The 20,312-nt window shown below is 38.5% G+C and overlaps 1 protein-coding gene across 2 annotated transcripts in view; it reads left to right on the top strand.

Moving 5' to 3' along the window:
- Window positions 1-19,867: 19,867 nt before the first annotated feature.
- The window catches only part of Faf2 (Fas-associated factor 2), a 154,390-nt gene continuing 153,945 nt past the window's right edge, over window positions 19,868-20,312 (top strand). For both annotated transcript variants that reach the window (XM_067136759.2, XM_067136758.2), the window contains exon 1: window positions 19,868-20,085. In XM_067136759.2, coding sequence (XP_066992860.2) covers window positions 20,029-20,085 — 57 coding nt within the window. In that variant the 5' untranslated portion in view covers window positions 19,868-20,028. The remainder of the gene's footprint in view (window positions 20,086-20,312) is intronic.

Below are 20,312 nucleotides of genomic sequence, written 5' to 3'. Positions count from 1 at the left end.
AGCACTAACACAATGACAGAAAAAACACGCACCAGTAATATAACCGCGAGATTAAAAACCGCACAAAGCAACTGAAAGAGCTGCCAACTGATTCATTGAGACCTCCCCTATTACCAGAGTAAATGTCCGGCTCCATGGCTAAATGGTTAGCGCGCTGGCCTTTGGTCACAGGGATCCCGGGTTCGATCCCCGGCAGGGTCTGGAATTTTAACCATCATTGGGTGTACGTGTTGTCGTCATCATCATTTCATCCTCATCACGACTCGCAGGTCGCCTACGTGCGTCAAATCAAAAGATCTCAATCTGGCGAGTCGAACATGTCCTCGGATACTTCCGGCACTAAAAGCCATTCCACCAGAGTAAATTACATTGTAATGCGGGATAACATTTAGGGTCAGTCAAAGATTCTTTGACTCACCTACGAATTCCTTATTTTTGACACAAAAGGAAGATAGATATTTTAATAAGCATGTGTGAGATAGATTGCCTCCACTTACGCTTTACTTTCGAACTCAGACGATGCTACTCTCTAGTGGCAGATTCGCTTACCACGTTCAACATAAGCACGGCCGACTGGATCCCTCGCTGCGCTCCGGGTAGCAGGAGATATCGAGTACTTCTACCCCCTTGCGGGAGAGGAAGTAACTATAAACGGGATCAGTGAAAGTTGATCCCGGTTTACGGTATACTCCGCCGGCTAGGGGGAGTGTTGCAAGCTTGGCTGCGCCTGCGTATTGCTTCCTTCAGGCTACAGGCAAGGGCTCACTTCACATGAGCACGAGCCTTGTTCCCCGGGAGAACGGCGCTAGGTGTTCGACAGATCTCGTCCTGATTTTCATAAAACACAAATTCATATCGTACTCAAAACAACGAAAAGGCACCAGGATAATTGTACTGTACATAAATAATATTCCTTACAGTTTCAAGCTACGTGCTGGAGCCCGGTAGCACGTACTGACCGGCCGCCACTGCATGTAAAAGGTAACGAGAATCTAATTGTGATGGGAGACTGGAATGCAGTGGTAGGCCAAGGAAGAGAAGGTAGTACAGAAGGAGAATTTGGATTGGGACAAAGGAACGAAAGAGGAAGTCGGCTGGTTGAATTCTGCACTGATCATAATTTAGTCATTAACAATACTTGGTTCAAATACCACAAACGACGGCTCTATACGTGGATGAGACCTGGAGACACTGGAAGGTATCAAATAGACTTCATTATGATTAGGCAGAAAAGAGTGTGAGGGATTGTTTCAAGGAACATGTTGCACAAGGACTAAATTAAAAGCTGAAGGAAACACAATAGAGGAAGAGTGGAGAGTCATGAAAAATGAAGTCAGTAGGGCTGCTGAAGAAAAGTTAGGAAGGAAGAAAAGATCAACTAAGAATCAGTGGATAACTCAGGAGATACTAGGCCTGATTGATGAACGACGAAAATACAAGAATGCTAGAAATGAAGAGGGCAGAAAAGAATACAGGCGATTAAAGAATGAAGTGGATAGAAAGTGCAAGGTAGCTAAGGAAGAATGGCTGAAGGAGAAGTGCAAGGATGTCGAAGGCTGTATGGTCCTGGGAAAGGTAGATGATGCATACAGGAAAATTCAGGAAACCTTTGGAGAAAGGAAATCTAGGGGCATGAATATTAAGAGCTCAGATGGAAAGTCACTTCTAGGGAAAGAAGACAAAGCAGAAAGATGGCAGGAGCATATCCAACAGTTGTATCAAGGTAACGATGTAGATAATTTGGTTCTGGAACATGAAGAGGCTGTTGATGCTGATGAAATGAGAGACCCAATCTTGAGGTTAGAATTTGACAGAGCTATGAGTGACCTAAATAGGAACAAGGCACCTGGAATTGATGATATTCCCTCTGAATTACTGACTGCCTTAGGAGAAACCAGCATGGTAACGTTATTTCATTTAGTGTGCAGGATGTATGAGACAGGAGAAGTCCCATCCGATTTCCGGCAGAATGTTGTTATACCTATTCCCAAGAACGCCGGTGCTGACAGGTGTGAAAACTACCGCACCATTAGTTTAGTATCTCATGCCTACAAAATTTTAACAGAAGAATTTTACAGAAGAATGGAAAAACAAGTTGAAGCTGAGTTGGGCGAAGATCAATTTGGCTTCAGAAGAAATGTAGGAACACGTGAAGCAATCCTGACTTTACGTCTGATCTTAGAGGATCGAATCAAGAAGGACAAGCCCACGTACATGGCATTCGTAGATCTAGAAAAGGCATTCGATAATGTTGATAGGACCAAGCTATTTATGATTCTGAAGATGATAGGGATCAGATACCGAGAACGAAGAATTATCTACAATCTGTATAAAAATCAGTCTGCAGTGATAAGAATCGAGGGCTTTGAAAAAGAAGCAGCAATTTACAGAACAGGAAGTGAAGGAAATCAAAGAGACATTTGGAAAGGGAATCACAGTCCAAGGAGAAGAAATCAAAACCTTGAGATTTGCCGATGATATTGTTATTTTATCTGAGACTGCAGAAGATCTCGAGAAGTTGCTGAATGGTATGGATGAAGTCTTGGGTAAGGAGTACAAGATGAAAATAAATAAGTCCAAAACAAAAGTAATGGTGTGCAGTCGAACGAAGGCAGGTGATGTAGGAAATATTAGATTAGGAAACGAAGTATTAAAGGAAGTAGGTGAATATTGTTACTTGGGTAGTAAAATAACTAACGATGGCAGAAGTAAGGAGGACATAAAATGCAGTTTAGCACAAGCAAGGAAGAGCTTCCTTAAGAATAGAAATTTGCTCACTTCAGACATTGATATCGGAATTAGAAAGATGTTTTTGAAGACTTTCGTGTGGAGCGTGGCATTGTATGGAAGTGAAACATGGACGATAACTAGCTCAGAAAGAAAGAGAATAGAAGCTTTTGAAATGTGGTGTTACAGAAGAATGCTGAATGTGAGATGGGTAGATCGAATCACGAATGAAGAGATACTGAATCGAATTGGTGAGAGTAGACCGATTTGGCTAAATTTGACGAGGGGAAGAGATAGAAAGATAGGACACATCTTAAGACACCCAGGACTTTTTCAGTTGGTTTTTGAAGGAAGTGTAGGTGGTAAGAACGGTAGGGGTGGACCAAGGCATGAATATGACAAACAGATTAGAGCAAATGTAGGATGCAATAGTTACGTAGAAATGAAAAGTTTTGCACAGAATAGGGTGGCATGAAGAGCTGCATCAAACCAGTCTCTGGACTGATGACTCAAACAACAACAACGAAAATCCATGTGATCCTAGTTTTTTCCATAGTAAATGTAAGAGGACGGAATCATATGCACCTTTGATATCTAAAAATAGAGCAATTGTACATTGTTTGCGATATCGAGCTAACGAAAGGTCTACAATGAAAATATTAAGGGGTTCTTGTGTACACCTTTCTTTAAGGAAAGCATTCTGGGATGTGGGTATGAGGTGATAATATTCCATAATCCAGACCAAACGGTTTAATATTATTTTTTGGAATGTTTTTCTTACACACGAACCCAACACGATTCCCCGATAATGCGCCGGGTATGCTAGCGTTTTTCCAGGTTTAAGTATTGGCATAAGATGTAAGATGTTCCAATCTGTGGGGATATGTCCAGCAGCTAAGATATTATTAAAATATTTTAGTATTATCTTTTGGGTTGAAGCTGGCAACAATTGAAGCATAGTATTGGTTATTGAATCTGGAACGGGAGAAGAACTTGTTGAAGATACAAGTGTTTGAGTTAATTCATGAAGTTGAATAGGTTGTAATAAAATCAATCAATCACTACTGATCAGCATTTAGGGCAGTCGCCCATGTGGCAGATTCCCTATCTGTTGTTTTCCTAAATGATTTCAAAGAAATTGGAAATTTATTGAACATCGCCCTTCGGCAGTTATTCGAATCCCTAACTCCCCTTCCTATAAATGAATACTTTCCCTAGTTTGTCCTCTTGAATTCCAACTTTATTTTCATATTGCAATCTTTCCTACTTTTATAAACGCCACTCAAACTTATTCGTCTACTGATGTCATTCCACGCCATCTCTCCGCAGACAGCTCGGAACATACCACTTAGTCGAACAGCTCTCCTTCTTTCTCTCAATTCTTCCCAGCCCAAACTTCGCAACATTCTTGTAACGCTACTCTTTTGTCGAAAATCACCCAGAATAAATCGAGCTGCTTTTCTTTGGATTTTTTCCAGTTCTTGAATCAGGTAATCCTGGTGAGGGTCCCATACACTGGAACCATACTCTAGTTGGGGTCTTACCAGAGACTTATATGCCCTCTCCTTTACATCCTTACTACAACCCCTAAACACCCTCATAACCATGTGCAGAGATCTGTACCCTTTATTTACAGTCCCATTTATGTGATTACCGCAATGAAGATCTTTCCTTATATTAACACCTAGATACTTACAATGATCCCCAAAAGGTACTTTCATTCCATCAACGCAGTAATTAAAACTGAGAGGACTTTTCCTATTTGTAAAACTTACAACCTGTCTTTTAACCCCGTTTATCAACATACCATTGCCTGCTGTCCATCTCACAACATTTTCGAGGTCACGTTGCAGTTGCTCACAATTTTTAACTTATTTATTACTCTATAGAGAACAACATCATCCGCAAAAAGCCTTACCTCTGATTCCACTCCTTTACTCATATCATTTATATATATAAGAAAACATAAATGTCCGATAATACTGCCTTGAGGAATTCCCCTCTTAATTATTACAGGATCAGATAAAGTTTCACCTACTCTAATTCTCACAGATCTATTTTCTAAACATATAGCAGCCAATTCAGTCATTCTTTTGTCTAGTCCAATTGCACTCATTTTTTTGCCAGTAGTCTCTCATGATCCACCCAATCAAATGCTTTAGACAGGTCAATCGCGATACAGTCCATTTGATCTCCTGAATCCAAGATATCTGCTATATCTTGCTGGAATCCTACAAGTAAAATATAGAGTAGATTGGGAAACAGTTCGAGGAAAAGGGAAGGGAACGGTGTAATCTGGAGTAAGAGAAGTGAGAAAGGGGGTAAGAATCTCTCCCGGAATGGGTGAATATGGGCGTTGTTGGGCAGCACGCGTAAGAGTTCTAGTTACATTCCCCAAACAGGCAGTGGTCATTTGTTAAGTCAAAGATGATATGAATGTTTTCCAGGCTGTTCGTTTCTTTTCATGAAATACTTGTTTCATTCTTACAATATGACGCTTTAAACATAAATAATGTTGTAACGTCGTATCAATTCCGTACGTCTGAAATAAACGTTTCCGTCTTAATACAAATTGGTGGCACTCCCTATCCCACCAGTGTACTGTATATACTGACAGTGTCGTAAATACGTGGACACACAGGGTTTATAAGGATGAAATATATCAATGTGGGTATTAATAGAATGAAGTGTATCGTACGTGAGAGGAGTTTGCTGAAGGTTACTAAGTTGATTGTGTAAAAATGTGCAGTATGTTTGCTTATGGAAAGTGTGTAATGAGCGGAAATTGCTACGGATTTGAGTTACTCTCTGAGTTAAGCATGGTTTTCCAATACCATGTGTGATAAATATAAGATAGTGATCACTAGAATATGTGTCTAATAGTGTTTGCCATGTGATTATGGGAGCCACGTGAGACCTACAAAGAGTTAAATCTACAGCACTTGGAGGTGCGACAGGGGGATATTCTCGTGGGAGAACCATCATTTAATAATGTGAAATGATACTGCTGAAACTCAGATAGGTGATGAAGCCCCCTTGGTGTGTCATGCTGACTTCCCAATAACGTATGGTGGCAATTGAAGTCTCCGAATATAATGACGTGAAAAAACATCAAATTGACAAAAAATTGTGCTCATTGATTTGCAGTAATGTAAACATCAGGAGGGCAGTATACATTAATGAAATGGATATTATTTTGCGTAACACCTACGGCGAAAGTATAAGGAATTTAGTAAGCGAGAGGTAAAATATGACAGGTAAGATTTTGTTGAATAAAAATCGCTACACCAGCACTACCTGCCTCTGTGGATCCGTGGTAGAGTGTCGGCCTCCGAATCCCAAGATAGCGGGTTCAAACCCGGCAGAGGTAGTCGGATTTTTGAAGGGCGGAAAAAAGTCCATTCGACACTCCATGTCGTACGATGTCGGCATGTAAAAGATCTCTGGTGATACATTTGGTATTTACCCGACGAAATTAATTAAATCTCAGCCATAGACGCCCAAGAGAGATCCGGTTTACTCTGTCTGCCATCTAGCGGACCTAGAGTAAAACGGAACGTCGAAATTGACGAGCAGACAGCCAGATGGCGTCAAATCGAAATGTCTGCACACGGTAGCTGAGGCCATACGATTATTATTATTATTATTATTATTATTATTATTATTATTATTATTATTATTATTATTATTATTATTATTATTATTATTATTATTATTATTATTATTATTATTATTATTATTATTATTATTACCTTGTCCATCTTGTCGTTCAAGATTGAAACCTGGTAAACGAAATGCGGAGAGCTAGAAAACGATGTTTCCTGAATGATAATGACATTAGAAGCAGTTTCGCGGATTAATAATTGTAACTCATGTTTTTTTAGGAACTATGCTTCTTGCATTCCACTGCAAAATCCGAATCACACAATGCAATCATACTATTTATTTGATCCCTTAAATGATATATAGCACGTGAGAGTTGCCCCTCTCTTCCGGCACTTTGTAATAGGAGTCCTATGATTTTTAGAACTTCTTGCTGAAATTGAATTTTTTCTGATGCAGAAGGGGGAGAGGTAGAAAAAGAGGGGGGGGTTCAGTAGGGGTTTCCTGGTGGGATAGATAGACTGGCCCCTGTGAGGGGGCTCGTTCTTTACATAAAATTGCCACATATCCATCCGTATCAAACCCGGGGGTTGGAATGGGTCGTGGAGATTGCATTACCACTTGGGTGAAGTTTATTTTTATATGATTTTCCGGAGGAAGGGGTGTAGAGTGGTCATTTCGTGGAAGGGGACGGGGAAGTGATGTGGATGCTGTTGTGAATAGTAAATGAGTAACGAAACTTTCACTTTGGCCTCTTCAAACGAAAGGTAATCCGTACTCCTAACCTTAATATATCTTGCTGGTATTTATGCTATGGACATCCGCTGGATCCGATTGAATGACTGCCCTTACTGTATGCACATTTTTTAAACTGTTCGGTACATTGGTAGGATGTGCATGTGAACATTTTCTGCATCTGACAAATAGAGCTTTGCACTATTTTTCTGTATGACCATACCGTTGGCATTTTCGACACAATATGGGTGCGAAAATGAACTGTTCAACTAGTAAATATACGCTAAAAAGAGAAACGTATTGTGGCAAAGCCTGGGTTCGGAAAATAATTTTAACACACCCTGTAGGCAGATACTCAATATGCTCATTATTGACTACCCGTCTGTTGAGTCTTTGTACTGACTTAATGGGAACGGTAGATTTAAGAGTATTTCATCTTCCGTGAGGTTTTTATCAACGTCTTGGAACAGGCCAGCTCCTAGTACATTTGAGGACGGAATATATGCTTTTAACTTTAATGTGTCGAGAATGGAATGGCACAAAAATCATTAGCTTGCATGGCAGTAGTAAATTTCACTTGCACACGATTCCTACCCTTTCGGGTAATGGATTTAACATTTATAGCATTTTCGTGAAAATATCTCCCAAGTGGCATAGGGTGTAACACTCCAAGATGCTGGTTATTTATGGATTCTACGAATTCGTAAAATGGGCCATAATGATTCGGAGTGTAAAATTCCCTTTCTATTTGAACACAAGCACCGTTATCTACTTGGTTATTCTTTTCAGCAGGTGTTTGTTCAGAGTTTTGATGTGATTCATTTTTCATTGAAATTTCTACTTCCTGATTCACTGGTATTTGATCACTCAAAATATGTCCGCGTCCTTCGCTGGAGGCGACCATCTTACCCACAAATAACTAACAATTAATATTGATTAAGTGATACATACAATATATCAAATTTATAGGAAGCACACGTGTTACACTGAGCGCACTAATGAACTGAAGCGAACAGCTTGAATGCTCCGCACGAACTCGTAAAAACTCAGTAACGCAAACTGAAAACGTTATGCAGACCTCAGAAATCCTCAATGTACCACGCGGATACTAATAAATTTTCCTACTATTTTCCGGCGTTCAAAACAAGACCTCTTTAAGGTTGCTAAGGTAAACAATAACGATGGAGCTTTTCATAATTGTCTTGTCTTGATAATTTGATGGGCTTCGCGTGATACTCATAATTGAGACATTCAGTGAACCGCTTTGCTATTCACGGGTTTCATCGTAAGTGCTGCCAACGCAAGGCGTATCATGTGCCAGATCTGCAATGTGTGTGATTGTGGTGTGGCAAGCGATGTGATAGATATCATGGCACTCATTGTCAGGAATGAACTATGTCCTTGATTGAACTAAGTAAGGAATAATTCATGTGTATATCCTGTAATTACTTTTGGCTATTCGCCGCATTAAACATTATTTTTATAGACCTTATCGCCCCGTCTACAGCGCTTCGTTAGCACTTGATCAACTACAATAACTCAGTCCTCAAGCAACCTATCGAAACTGCCCACAATGGCGTCAATTGGAGTGCTAACGTATGTTTGTTTAGATTTGTAAGTCGTGTTCTTACCAAATATTTACGGAAATTTGAATATTATTAATTGAAAATTATACCTATTCATAACCTTAAAACTGGGCGAGTTGGCCGTGCGCGTAGAGGCGCGCGGCTGTGAGCTTTTATCCGGGAGATAGTAGTTCGAATCCCACTATCGGCAGCCCTGAAGATGTTTTTCCGTGGTTTCACATTTTCACACCAGGCAAATGCTGGGGCTGTACCTTAACTAAGGCCACGGCCGCTTCCTTCCAACTCCTAGGCCTTTCCTAACCCTTCGTCGCCATAAGACCTATCTGTGTCGGTGCGACGTAAAGCCCCTAGCATAACCTTAAAAAAGGCTATAGAACCTCTTTCAGTGCCGTAAGATGCTATTTGCTGTTAAAAAAGCGTATGCATTCGAGCAATTCCGGTGGTAATAAGGTGATTGTCCTCATGTACTTCTCAGAGCCGGTTTTTATATATGTTCACTTAACTGTGCAATATGTTTAATGTTTAATTAGATGGGCCGTATGTGCTGTGTGCCTGGATGTCATTCCGTCTAATTATAGGGGCAGATCAAAAGCTTCAGTGTTCATATTTCCAAAAGACCTAGTATGAAAGAAAATTTTTTTAGGTGCGTTCCAACTAAGTGATACTAGAGCTGTGTACTTTAATCATTTTGATATGCTATGTCAAATCTATTATTAGGGGAGATATTATAGGCACGTTAGGTGGTAATCCAGTTTGGGTGCCATGCAAATTTCTGAAGTTACCTAATGATGCCTATCCTAGTATTTTCCCCATCACCCGACGTACCTATCTACAAAATTAAATCAGTTCCAGATATATCCGAAAAATCGTGACTCAGAGTTACGACTGAGATATAAATAATTTTTAAACGGTTACAAGAATGGTTTAATTGAATAATCTTTACATAATTTACAAGAGGATGATGTGCCATCAATTCAGATTCGTTTTAAAGTGACTAGTGTTCTTGTTGTTCAAGAGTATCATACAAAATGTATGATTATTTAATATCGTTGTATCTACTCAACAATTCAAGTGGTTTGTGGAGAGCTGAAATTTTGGTCAAGAAATGTAATTGTTTGCTTGTTTTACGAAATGGGCTGTGGTTAATGATGTTTTATTGTATTTCATATGAGCTTAATAATGTTTTTATTTGACAACTATTTAACTTCATTGCTGCCCGGAGTTTCATACGTGACATATTTTTTATATTGTGTGAGTCTGTTTCGACCCGACATTTATAAAATAACTCTTCTTTCGTTGTGTTCCCTCTGAAATTACAACTAGAAATACGCGATAACGTTGCTTTGGGTACATAATTATTCATATTTTGAGGTAATGAGTTGAATTTCATTACGCTCGACTTGTGATGTTTGCTTTAGGTGACTCAGAATAAACATACTAAGTACGTAATATTCCCCTTAACCTCTCATGTCACCCAGCGACATGGCTTACGTCCTGATGTAATTATTGTATTTGGTCTTGGCAAATTAAGTAGAGATTCTACTGTATTTGGTCCAACGACATTAAAAATGTCGTTGATTTGGGAAAATACAGCTGAGACAACACGCGCCACTAACGGATTTAGTCTGGTTAAAATGGGAGACAACCTGCAAGTGGCGCTCCTAGTGGCGCGACCTGCAAATTCGCGCTAAATTTAAATATCAAAGGAAATATATATACGGAAATGGATAAATAAATTACGTCTATAAAGAAAGTGTTAATAAAATATTAACTTCAGAGTTGCTAAAACAATTCTGGATAAATGAATGAAGAATTAATTAACAGGTTTTTATTTAAAGACTGAAATTAGGCATATAATTATGATGTAAAATGGACTGCTGTGAAATGGCCTGATCTTTCATTTATGCATTGCCTTTTTAGCTTCAGCATTTCTGCCTTAATTTTGACGGCTAGAATTGTCTTTTTTATTTAAAACATTGTATCATCACATTAGGAGTGTTGTCAATAAACATATCGGCACATTCCTAACACACATGATTGAATGAATTTACATTTAAGAGCTGGACAATTTTCCTTTTAACTTGAAGCCTACTAACAGAAAAAATTCGATAAATTTAGACGCAAAAACATTCAAAATTTGTCTATAAGCAATACTTGCCATTACATTAGGGTAAAGCAAATTTGCATTATCAAATTGTTTCAACAAAATATGTCCATTTCTCAAATCAGCCATATTTTCTTTAGTGCTTGACAACGCATTACGGCATTGGAACACAACCAGCCACACACATATGCATATGAATTTTCCTGAATTAAATCAAAACCCACAGATCACACCTACAACACTTCGGTATTGAAGGTTACGTGCTGCACTAATACAATAAAATTAGCTTATTATATTTTAAGCCACTTAAAATAAGGGTCGCGCATTTCAGAAGTTTAGGAAGTACTAAAAATATCTTTGTAACTGGAAGAATATAGATGCAAACACATTATTACATTTCTCACGAAGGAAACGGAAGAATGGCCGCGAATCCTTCTGCACTTCATAAATATTGCAGCTAAACGCAGCAAATATCTTTCCACTCATACTGACAAGAGATATAAAGAAATGGCACACGCTTCTATTTACTTATGACATCTTAATACAAACGCAGAAATAACGCCAAAAACTTCACAAACAAATACACGTGCTCTTATGTCAGAATAAGTAAATCCAGGTTACTCCGCTAGACAGAGCTCTAATCGCTGTCCCTCGATATCTCGCAGTGTCGCGTATTGTCTCTACTGTATTTGATTTGGGCAAGACACTCTAAAATCGGTGGGTTCGATTCCCACCTCAGCCATCCTGGAAGTGCTTTTCCGTTTTTTCCCCACTTCTCCTCCAGGCAAATGCCGGGATGGTACCTAACTTAAGGCCACGGCCGCTTCCTTCCCTCTTCGTTGCCTCTTTTTCCAATCTTCCCATGCCTCCACAAGACCCCTGTTCAGCATAGCATGTGTGGCTGCCTGAGCGAGGTACTGGTCATCTTCCCCAGTTGTATACCACAACTCAAAGTATGGCGCTCCCGGGCACTGCCCTTGAGACAGTAGAGGTGGGATTCCTCGCTGAGTCCGAGGGAAAACCGACCCTGGAGGGTAAACGAATGAAGAAGGAAGAAGAAAATTTCTAACAGGAATAAAGCTCCTAAATGACCACTTTTAGCATTCTTTTCAATTTGTTTGCTTTTTGGTCAAGTTCAAATGCCTTAAAACTCATTTTCTGATCTTCTACTTCTCAATTTACAGATTGTTTTCTGTAATCTGGTATTTAATTTTCTCATCCGTATATTTCGGATTTAACAGAGATACTCGTAGCCTTTCCTTATTATAGAAACGAGACTTGTACTCCTTTTTCGTTTGTGGCTGACGTATGAAGGTATGGTATGTTCATCGTTATCTGAATTGGAACTTTTACTAAATTTTGATGGCAATACACCATTAGACTTGGGATTTTAGGCTCTAAAAATTTGTTTTAGGCGCCTAAAATAGGATTTTAAAACAAATAAATAGGCTTTTAAAAGATAAAATAGGCACTTAAAATATGTTTTAAAAATGTGTGGATAGGCAGGAAATAGACTTTAATATATTACAATATACATTTAAACTGTAACGTGATACTTTTTTACTTTGACAAATGTGGTATCCCTATTCTTAACCGAAATAACTGCAAAATTAAGAAAGAATAAAAAAGACATTTATCAAAAACAATATAAAAAGTCATGTGTCAAAAACAGTTCAGGATTATATTATATAATATATCACTATCAGTACTGACCTAAAACCTTAATACTAAAATCACTCTACACAATTACAGCACTGTAGGCATCCAATAACGGTGTAAACGCGAATGGAGTATGTGTTTATTATTTGTGAGGAACGTTTCTACTGTACTTTCAATCGTAGTTTGCTTCACAGTATATAATAATAATCTTCTCCAAATTTTCCACAGTCAGGCTGTGTCTTTTGTCTATTAAAATCATTCTGAAAGCAGAAAAAGGGTGCTCCACACTCACAGATGTTAGAGGGGCATAGGAAAATTTACCTACATTTTTCAATTCAGTTTCACTTATTAAGTCTACCTTTTCCCCATCCATTACCTGATGTACCCTTTTCAGCACTGAATAACCTGGGTTCTTCTGCAGTATACTAGACCACGTGTCTCTTATTTTATCCCCTACCTTGCCCCTAGCACTTTGTATGTTATTCTCAGCTTCCTCAATTACAGAATAATGCTGTTTGAGGCTGTTTCCTTTTCCTCCAGTTTTGTAATGGTGACTGGAAGAAATGAAACATTTGCCTGAATATACTGAACCCGAGTGACATAGGTCCATAGTCAGTCATGATTTGATTGATAAAATAATATATGGTACATTTATTGAAATACAGGAAACTTATTCCCTACGAGCTGTGTTGAAATATAATTTGGGGGACCCGACAGACTGGAGCCGTGAGGCTTAGCCTGGTACAACAGAATTTAGCTGCTTCACAGCAGGGGAGCCCATTAGTTTGGCGACCAGGATAAAATACAAGTCCACAAATAAGTCATGGTCAGAAAGAGAAGGAGGTAGTTTGAGACAATGGGAACTTGCCACACGTGCAGGGCGCTGGGATATTTTGGGGAACGGAAACTTCCGCGACGTCATGAATTCCAGGAAAGGTTGAATGGAAAAGTACAGCGGTTTCAACGACATTCGCTAGCCTAGGTTATTGCAGGTGGAAACTTAAATCACGTGACCACTTGTAGGCCAATCACGAAAATTGAGATGGAGACTCAGGGATACCATCTTGAGAGACAAGGAATGAGACACCAATGTAACTTCGAAAGTAATCAGTAATAAATTATTGTGAGTACACGGATCAACGTAATGAACTTATTAGATGTCACGCATGGAAATATAATCGATAATTATGGGCAAATTAAATAAATTGAAGGCTGGATTTCTTGGAAACCAGACAGCTTGAATGTCTTTGGCTGGACGAAAACCACGTTGTAAGGGACGCTTCCAAAGGCGCGAAATGTGAGGAGCTAAATCCAACCGTATCTCCTAAATCTATGATCGTCAGGAGTTCATATTTAATCCAGCAAATATGCTAGCGGAGTGGATTAATTTGATATAAATTTTAACGTCCAATTCGGAGTGCAAGTGCCGATTAAAAATCCACCCCCTCCATCATGGATATGACGTCAGTTCATGCGCTAGGGAAAGCTTCGTCAATATATATACGAGCGCATGGAACACTCATTACCCCAGTCTTACCAGTCGTAGCAGTCTTCGCAGTTGTGCTAGTCTTACTTGTCTTGAAACTAAACTTCGGAGTGGAAATACCGTCCGCGCTTGACTTGAAATTGTACTTCGAAGCTGAACGACTGTCCGCAGCTGAATTCAAACTTGTCGTGCTTACGGTAATTCAACATGTATTAGTGCGAGCATCCGCCGGTACTTATAAAATGTGACCGGGCTCGAAAACCGTGAACTGAAAATAGTTAACTTAAGACAGTGTGTGCCAGTTACAAATATCGTAATAAAGTTAATTAATTGCATTGCAAGAGTGACTAATATAAAATTCAACTGCACAGCATTAAGTGCAAGAATAGAATACTGTGTGACGAACAGTACCTGGGAAATAATAGCCTGTACTTAGGAGGATCGAACCGCTATCATGAACACTTCAAGAGGGAAACCTGCGTCGGGCGTATCGCGTCGGACAACATAACTCGTGCCGGGCGAATAATTCGACACCTCGTACGTGTCCATGTCCTTTGTGCGGTAATTGGACGAAGCTTAAAACAGTGTAATATAATAAATCTTGGGTCTAGGGTATTAATTTGTTTTGTAAAAGTCAACCTTTCAGTGTTAACATTGCCAATGGTGAAGTAGTGTGATAGTTAAAGTATTAGTGTAAAAATGGTAATGTGCCAGGAAGTCACTTGTGGAATTCCGCCATCAAGAATGGGCGAGTAGTACGGCGGATAGGGGCCGAAAGGAGCCTCTCATCTGCTAAGCTGCAATGGATTACCAATAACTAAGATGAGTACCAAAAATGTAAATAATATTTGGGAAATGTTAGCGTGATTGGGAAAATGGGAATAATTTGGTTAGAATTGGTTACCTTCTGTAACAAGATGGGTCGCTTAACGATCCCATACTAAATTTGTAGCACGGACAGGATTAAGTAATAACAACGTACATAATCGGGTCTTTTTTTATGTATTCGGTTTGTTGTAGATGTAAATTTTGTAGATATAGGGTAGTACGTTAAGTCATGCATGCATTCATATTTTCTTTGTAGTCATAAATATTTTTACATTTGAATTTGTTATCATAGTCTAATAGACCCGCTGTGTGCTTTTCTGTTAGTCATTTTGACGAGTTATGTAATGACATTGAAGGAAAGTCCAGCTTTGTCATGCCAGCTGTGTTTTGTTGTTGATCAGTGTGTTCATATTTTCAAAGTGAAGTTAAATTTGTGAGAAGCGATATTAATAATAATAATAATAATTCAAGAGATATTGGAAGGTTAGTGAGCAGTGCGTAATAATAAAAGCCAAGTGATAAGATGTTGAGTTTATCGGGAATCATTTAATGACGGGATGTCGTTTTTAATTCGGAATTAAAGTGTGTGATAGTTTAATGTGATTAATTTAAAATATTGAATAATAATATCGGTGCTAATAATCCGTACATGTTAATGAACGTGTGGTTTAAATTACGGTCCAGTATTTTTTTTTACAAATAAATGTCGTGTCTTAAATTTGCAATTCAGTAGCCGGAACACGTAGGACTAATGTTACGAAACCATGATTGTCAAATTTTTGTAAATATAATTTCAAAATGTTACGATTATTTGTGGAAAACGGACTAAGGCGTAGATCAAAATGAGATAGAAAAATGTTAAAGAATCTGCAGTCAGATAATAAAAGGTCGTACGATGTCGGAAGTGGAATAAATAAGTCAGGTGGTAATTCTGTGGGAAATAAATGAATCAAGGAATCTTGATAAAGAAAGGGATATAAAATCCGTACGAGAGACACTTAGGATATTGAAATGAGTGTAAAATGTACGGGCAGTGTCACAGAGAAATACTGAGTTACGTACCGGGTAGAATTCGAACCCGTGACAGCATGTACGAAATAAATAGACTGCACCGGTATTCGTCGAGATACTACGGATCTAAGAATAATGAGAGTTCAGATTCCACATAAATGATCGTATAGTGTAATCATTGTAATGACGAGTGATGACAATCATGATGGCGTGATGATAATAATAAATATTGCAGATAAAGAATTGGACTGCCTTAATTAAATGAGCGTTGATAAAGATGTTAAACGGGAATCTAAATGATAATATGCAACCGATAATAATAATAACAACGTTAGGACGATGATAAATCATCGCGGTCAGATTAATAATAATTATCATAATAATAATAGTAATGACGTCTTTTGGTTGATCATTGAATAATTGTAATCGCGACCGATATCCTAATGCATTTTTGGCGGAAGTGACTGGTTCATTAATAATAATAATAATAATAATAATAATAATAATAATAATAATAATAATAATAATAATAATAATAATAATAATAATAATAATAATAATAATAATAATAATAATAATAATAACAATAATAATAATAATCTTGAGTGACGTTAATAATAATAAAATCTTGAGTGACAATAATAATAATAATAATAATAATTTCAAGGATGATAATTTCGTGGATAAATAAATATTCTGACGATAGTGGATTAAATAATTAGTGACAACATCCCTCTATTCGTGTAGTTTGAAAAATAAGAATAATAAATATTATGGTCACTTGTTACCTCGTTATCGTATGGTTTCTGCACGAGACAAGTTACAGTAATACTTTGTGTGTTTGTTTACTTCGCTTGCGATGCGAGGGGAGGTCTTCGGCACGGTATTTCCCACCGCTTCTCGTTATCTCATCTGTAGCAGTAGTTTACTGAGGCTACTTTGTAACATTTCAGATCAGGTGTAAATAAAATATAAATGCTAATTCAGTGGTATGGCATCAGCTGGACATCGTAAGATAGAAACTGTCCGTGTAAATACATTTTCATAAATACGAGAACATTACCCAGTCCGAGTACCGGTCTCGGAAAAATGTATATAGCCGGGGTACGTCATCTTGGTTAAATCGAGAAGCCGACCGTAACATGGGTTATGCTCGGGCTCCCGATAGAAGGAAGCTATATCCTTGAACAACGGTTCGATTCAAACGTAATCGATCCATAAGTTATACCCCATTTGTAATTTCTTTCAGGAGTAACCCAGCAACATATTGATACCACTTGCGGTATAGCAAGTGATTTGTTTATGTAACGTGTGTGAAAATTTAAATATCATTGCCAAATGTATCAAAGTTTCGTACGTCGGATGGCGTAATAAACTGCTCTTCTAGCTATTATTTCACAGGAAACCATTCTCAATCTTTTTATTGTAGTTAGATGATACCCCTTTTAAAGTTAACTGTCACTTCCTAATCCTATCATGGAGTCCTTAAATTCAAGTTTACAATCGAGCTTTCCCCATTTTAATTTTAATTGTTCCGTTCATTCCCGTGTTCATTGATGCCTCTATATTTATATTTGATGACTTAAATAATGAACCGACACCCCTGAGATTAATGCTAGTCTGGGACCCGGGAGGTGGACGGGTGCAATACGCAATGTCTCTCTGAACACTGGAACAATCATTTAACAGCTCTTTGACAGACAACACACATGCCGAGTTGTCTGTTAAAGGCAAATTGTCTATCACAGTCATGATTTCCTCATGATGTTCTGCATAATACAGGGCAGCTTCCATCCAGGAACCCCAACGGGTGATGATTGGCTGTGGTGGAAGGGGAATAGAGGGGTGTTTCTCTCGAAGGATGGCTATTCTTGATGGAGCCTTACAGAACACTTTCTTCATTGTTGAAATGAGAGTATTTACTGCAGGAAACTCGGCCCTAAGTGTTTCTGCGAGTCTATGCAAGGCATGGGTCATGCAAATAACATGAATTAAAGAAGGATAGAAAGTTTTGAGGAGAGCTACAGTGGCAATCATGTAGGAAGCAGCATCGGAGACAAGGAGGAGGATTTTAGAATCATCAACACTCCCAAGATACAACAATTGCAACCCCTTGTTGAAGAAGTATGCAATGCTTTGACTATTGACTTTCTGAAGCTGTTTAGAGCAAAGAAAGTGCTGATTGTGTTCCAGTTTTCCTACTATAAATTTAGCAATGTACCTGCCCACAGAGTCGGTGGTTTCGTCCACATACAACCATATGCAAGACTCCCCAATATCCTCCCTGATTGACAAAATGACCTCATTGTAACAAATATCTAAGTAGTTTTTCTTTAATGTAGATGCTGATGGGGATGTGCTGCTTGGTGTATTTCTGTAAAAAAATCTCTGAAAACTGGATTATGCACAGCATTCCAGGGGATATTTGCTTCAACTAGGGCTCTACACATATTAGCATAGAAACCATTATGGGTTGTAGGAGATATAGTTTGTGTGAGCAGAGTCCGTCCACTGTTACTTTTCATGGCTGCTTTCGCTTTATGACTGGCAGTATCTGCATGGTGCTGAAGGTAGCATTTTTTCTCATGTGAAATCTAAAACACAATAGAGTGATGTCAATTAGAGACTAAGATTAGGAATAGAAAAGGTGAGCTATGGAATAACATTTGCAATTTTGAACTATTTAAATTAAGCCATTATTGCTCTAAAGTTAATTAAGAACAAGAACACTACAGTCCACGAAGGGCCTTGGCTTTCAATAACGGTTGCTGCCCAGCTAATGGCCTGCAGATATTGGGTGGCGTCTGGTCAGCACGTACATCCCTCAGCCGTATTGCCTTGCCTCCGTGACTCCTGCCCACTGTAGCTCCTCATTTGTCCTCATGATCCTGGGTCAACACCGTTCCAGACCTCATAGACTTCTAAATTACTGCCGGTACTGGAAATCGAACCCAGGTCGCCTGGACTTGGTCTCTACACTTAATAAGAGGAGCCAATATCAAAACCTTAGTTTTAGATTAATATGAAATTTAAGATATATGCACATACCAGTTTATTGCAGTACTGGCAGAAAATAATCTTCCCATCAAAAGTCATCTCTGGAAACTGTACAAGCCATTGTTGTATATGCGCACTCTTAGATGATTTCGTTTTAGGCATGATGAACTATATTCACTTAAACAGATGTTCTTTCACTGGAAAACTTGACATAGTATGTCCCTTCTTACTACCTGCTCCTTGTTCTTCCTAGATAATCGGGCCCCTCACCCCGTCACTCGTCACAGTACGTCCTTTACTACCTGCTCGTTGTTCTTCTGAGCTAATTCTCCACCTCCAGCCTTCACTCAGCATTCCTTTGGTGACAGTTGTCTGGGAAGAGCACATTTTTGTGAAAAACCCACCCTCTGCTGTTCTGCTCGTTCCAGGGATGTCCAGTGTGTGATTGTAAAAATTACAGAAGTTGAATTTTGTTTTAAATGTAGAAAATAGGCATTTTAGGCCACTATAAAACTCTATTAATGTAAGTGATTTGTCATGAAACCTCAACATATTTTAAAAAATCATGTTATTTCGTAAGGAACGAAATAGGCATTTCCATTAAAATTCCAGGTCTATACATCATATCTGGGAGCTGGACGCTTCCTGCGTTTGACATTTTCCTGTTTGCGAACAGGATGCACAATGAAAACAGAAGGAACTTTGATTGATGTGCTTACACTGAAAATTGTTTTATTAGAAGAATTTCTATGTACCTAAAGAGATCCTACTATATCACCTTGCCTATAAATAGCTTGCCTCCATTTCTTCCTTAAACCTTACTCGGAAGGGAAACTATGGAACGCCAATTTTCATGCTTTTTTAGTTTCATCCGAAATACATAGAGGTACACAACAGTGCACCTTCTTCACAACCTCACAGACACTCACCGACAGAAACAATATCACAATAAATTGCTCAAAATCAACACAGCATCACAATTTCTCCTCCAAGATCAGAACGGAAACCTGACATCTAGCGGCCAAACCGTAAACACGGTTGGGCCGCCGTTACAGCGACAATTTAGTAGCTATGTCCCGGCCTTGTATATCTCGTAGGCAACGGTTGATATCTCCCTTTCGCTGCCGCATTGAGAGATCTAGCCGGCCGTGGACTAGTAAATAAAGATGATTTGGCCATTACGAAGTGAGGAGTAGTGTGTAATGAGTGTTTAGTAATTTTCATGAGCTTCATGACGTTGTGTATTCTTATTTTTTTTAATTTTTTGATACAATTTTGATGAAGTCTTAATTATGGCAGAGCATTTAAGTTTAACTTCAGAACAGACAGAGAAAATTCTCCAGTTCCAAGTAAGTATAATTTAAGGTTATGGTATGTTCGTTACCTTGTTTATATTTTCGTAATTAACCACTGACCAAATATGATTATGCGCGTTAAGGGTATATACGATTAGTAGTAAGCTAAGTGGTTGTTAATGATATTTCCAATATTTTGTTAAGGTTTATATTTTGATATTGAATCTTGAGCTTAAGGACAGAATGTACAAATGCATTTTAATCAAACTAAACGATTTTGA

This window comes from Anabrus simplex, chromosome 1, assembly GCF_040414725.1.
Source record: "Anabrus simplex isolate iqAnaSimp1 chromosome 1, ASM4041472v1, whole genome shotgun sequence".
NCBI lineage: Eukaryota > Metazoa > Arthropoda > Insecta > Orthoptera > Tettigoniidae > Anabrus > Anabrus simplex.
Note: the sequence above shows the minus strand (reverse complement) of the source record. Positions and strands in the feature narration are given on the sequence as shown.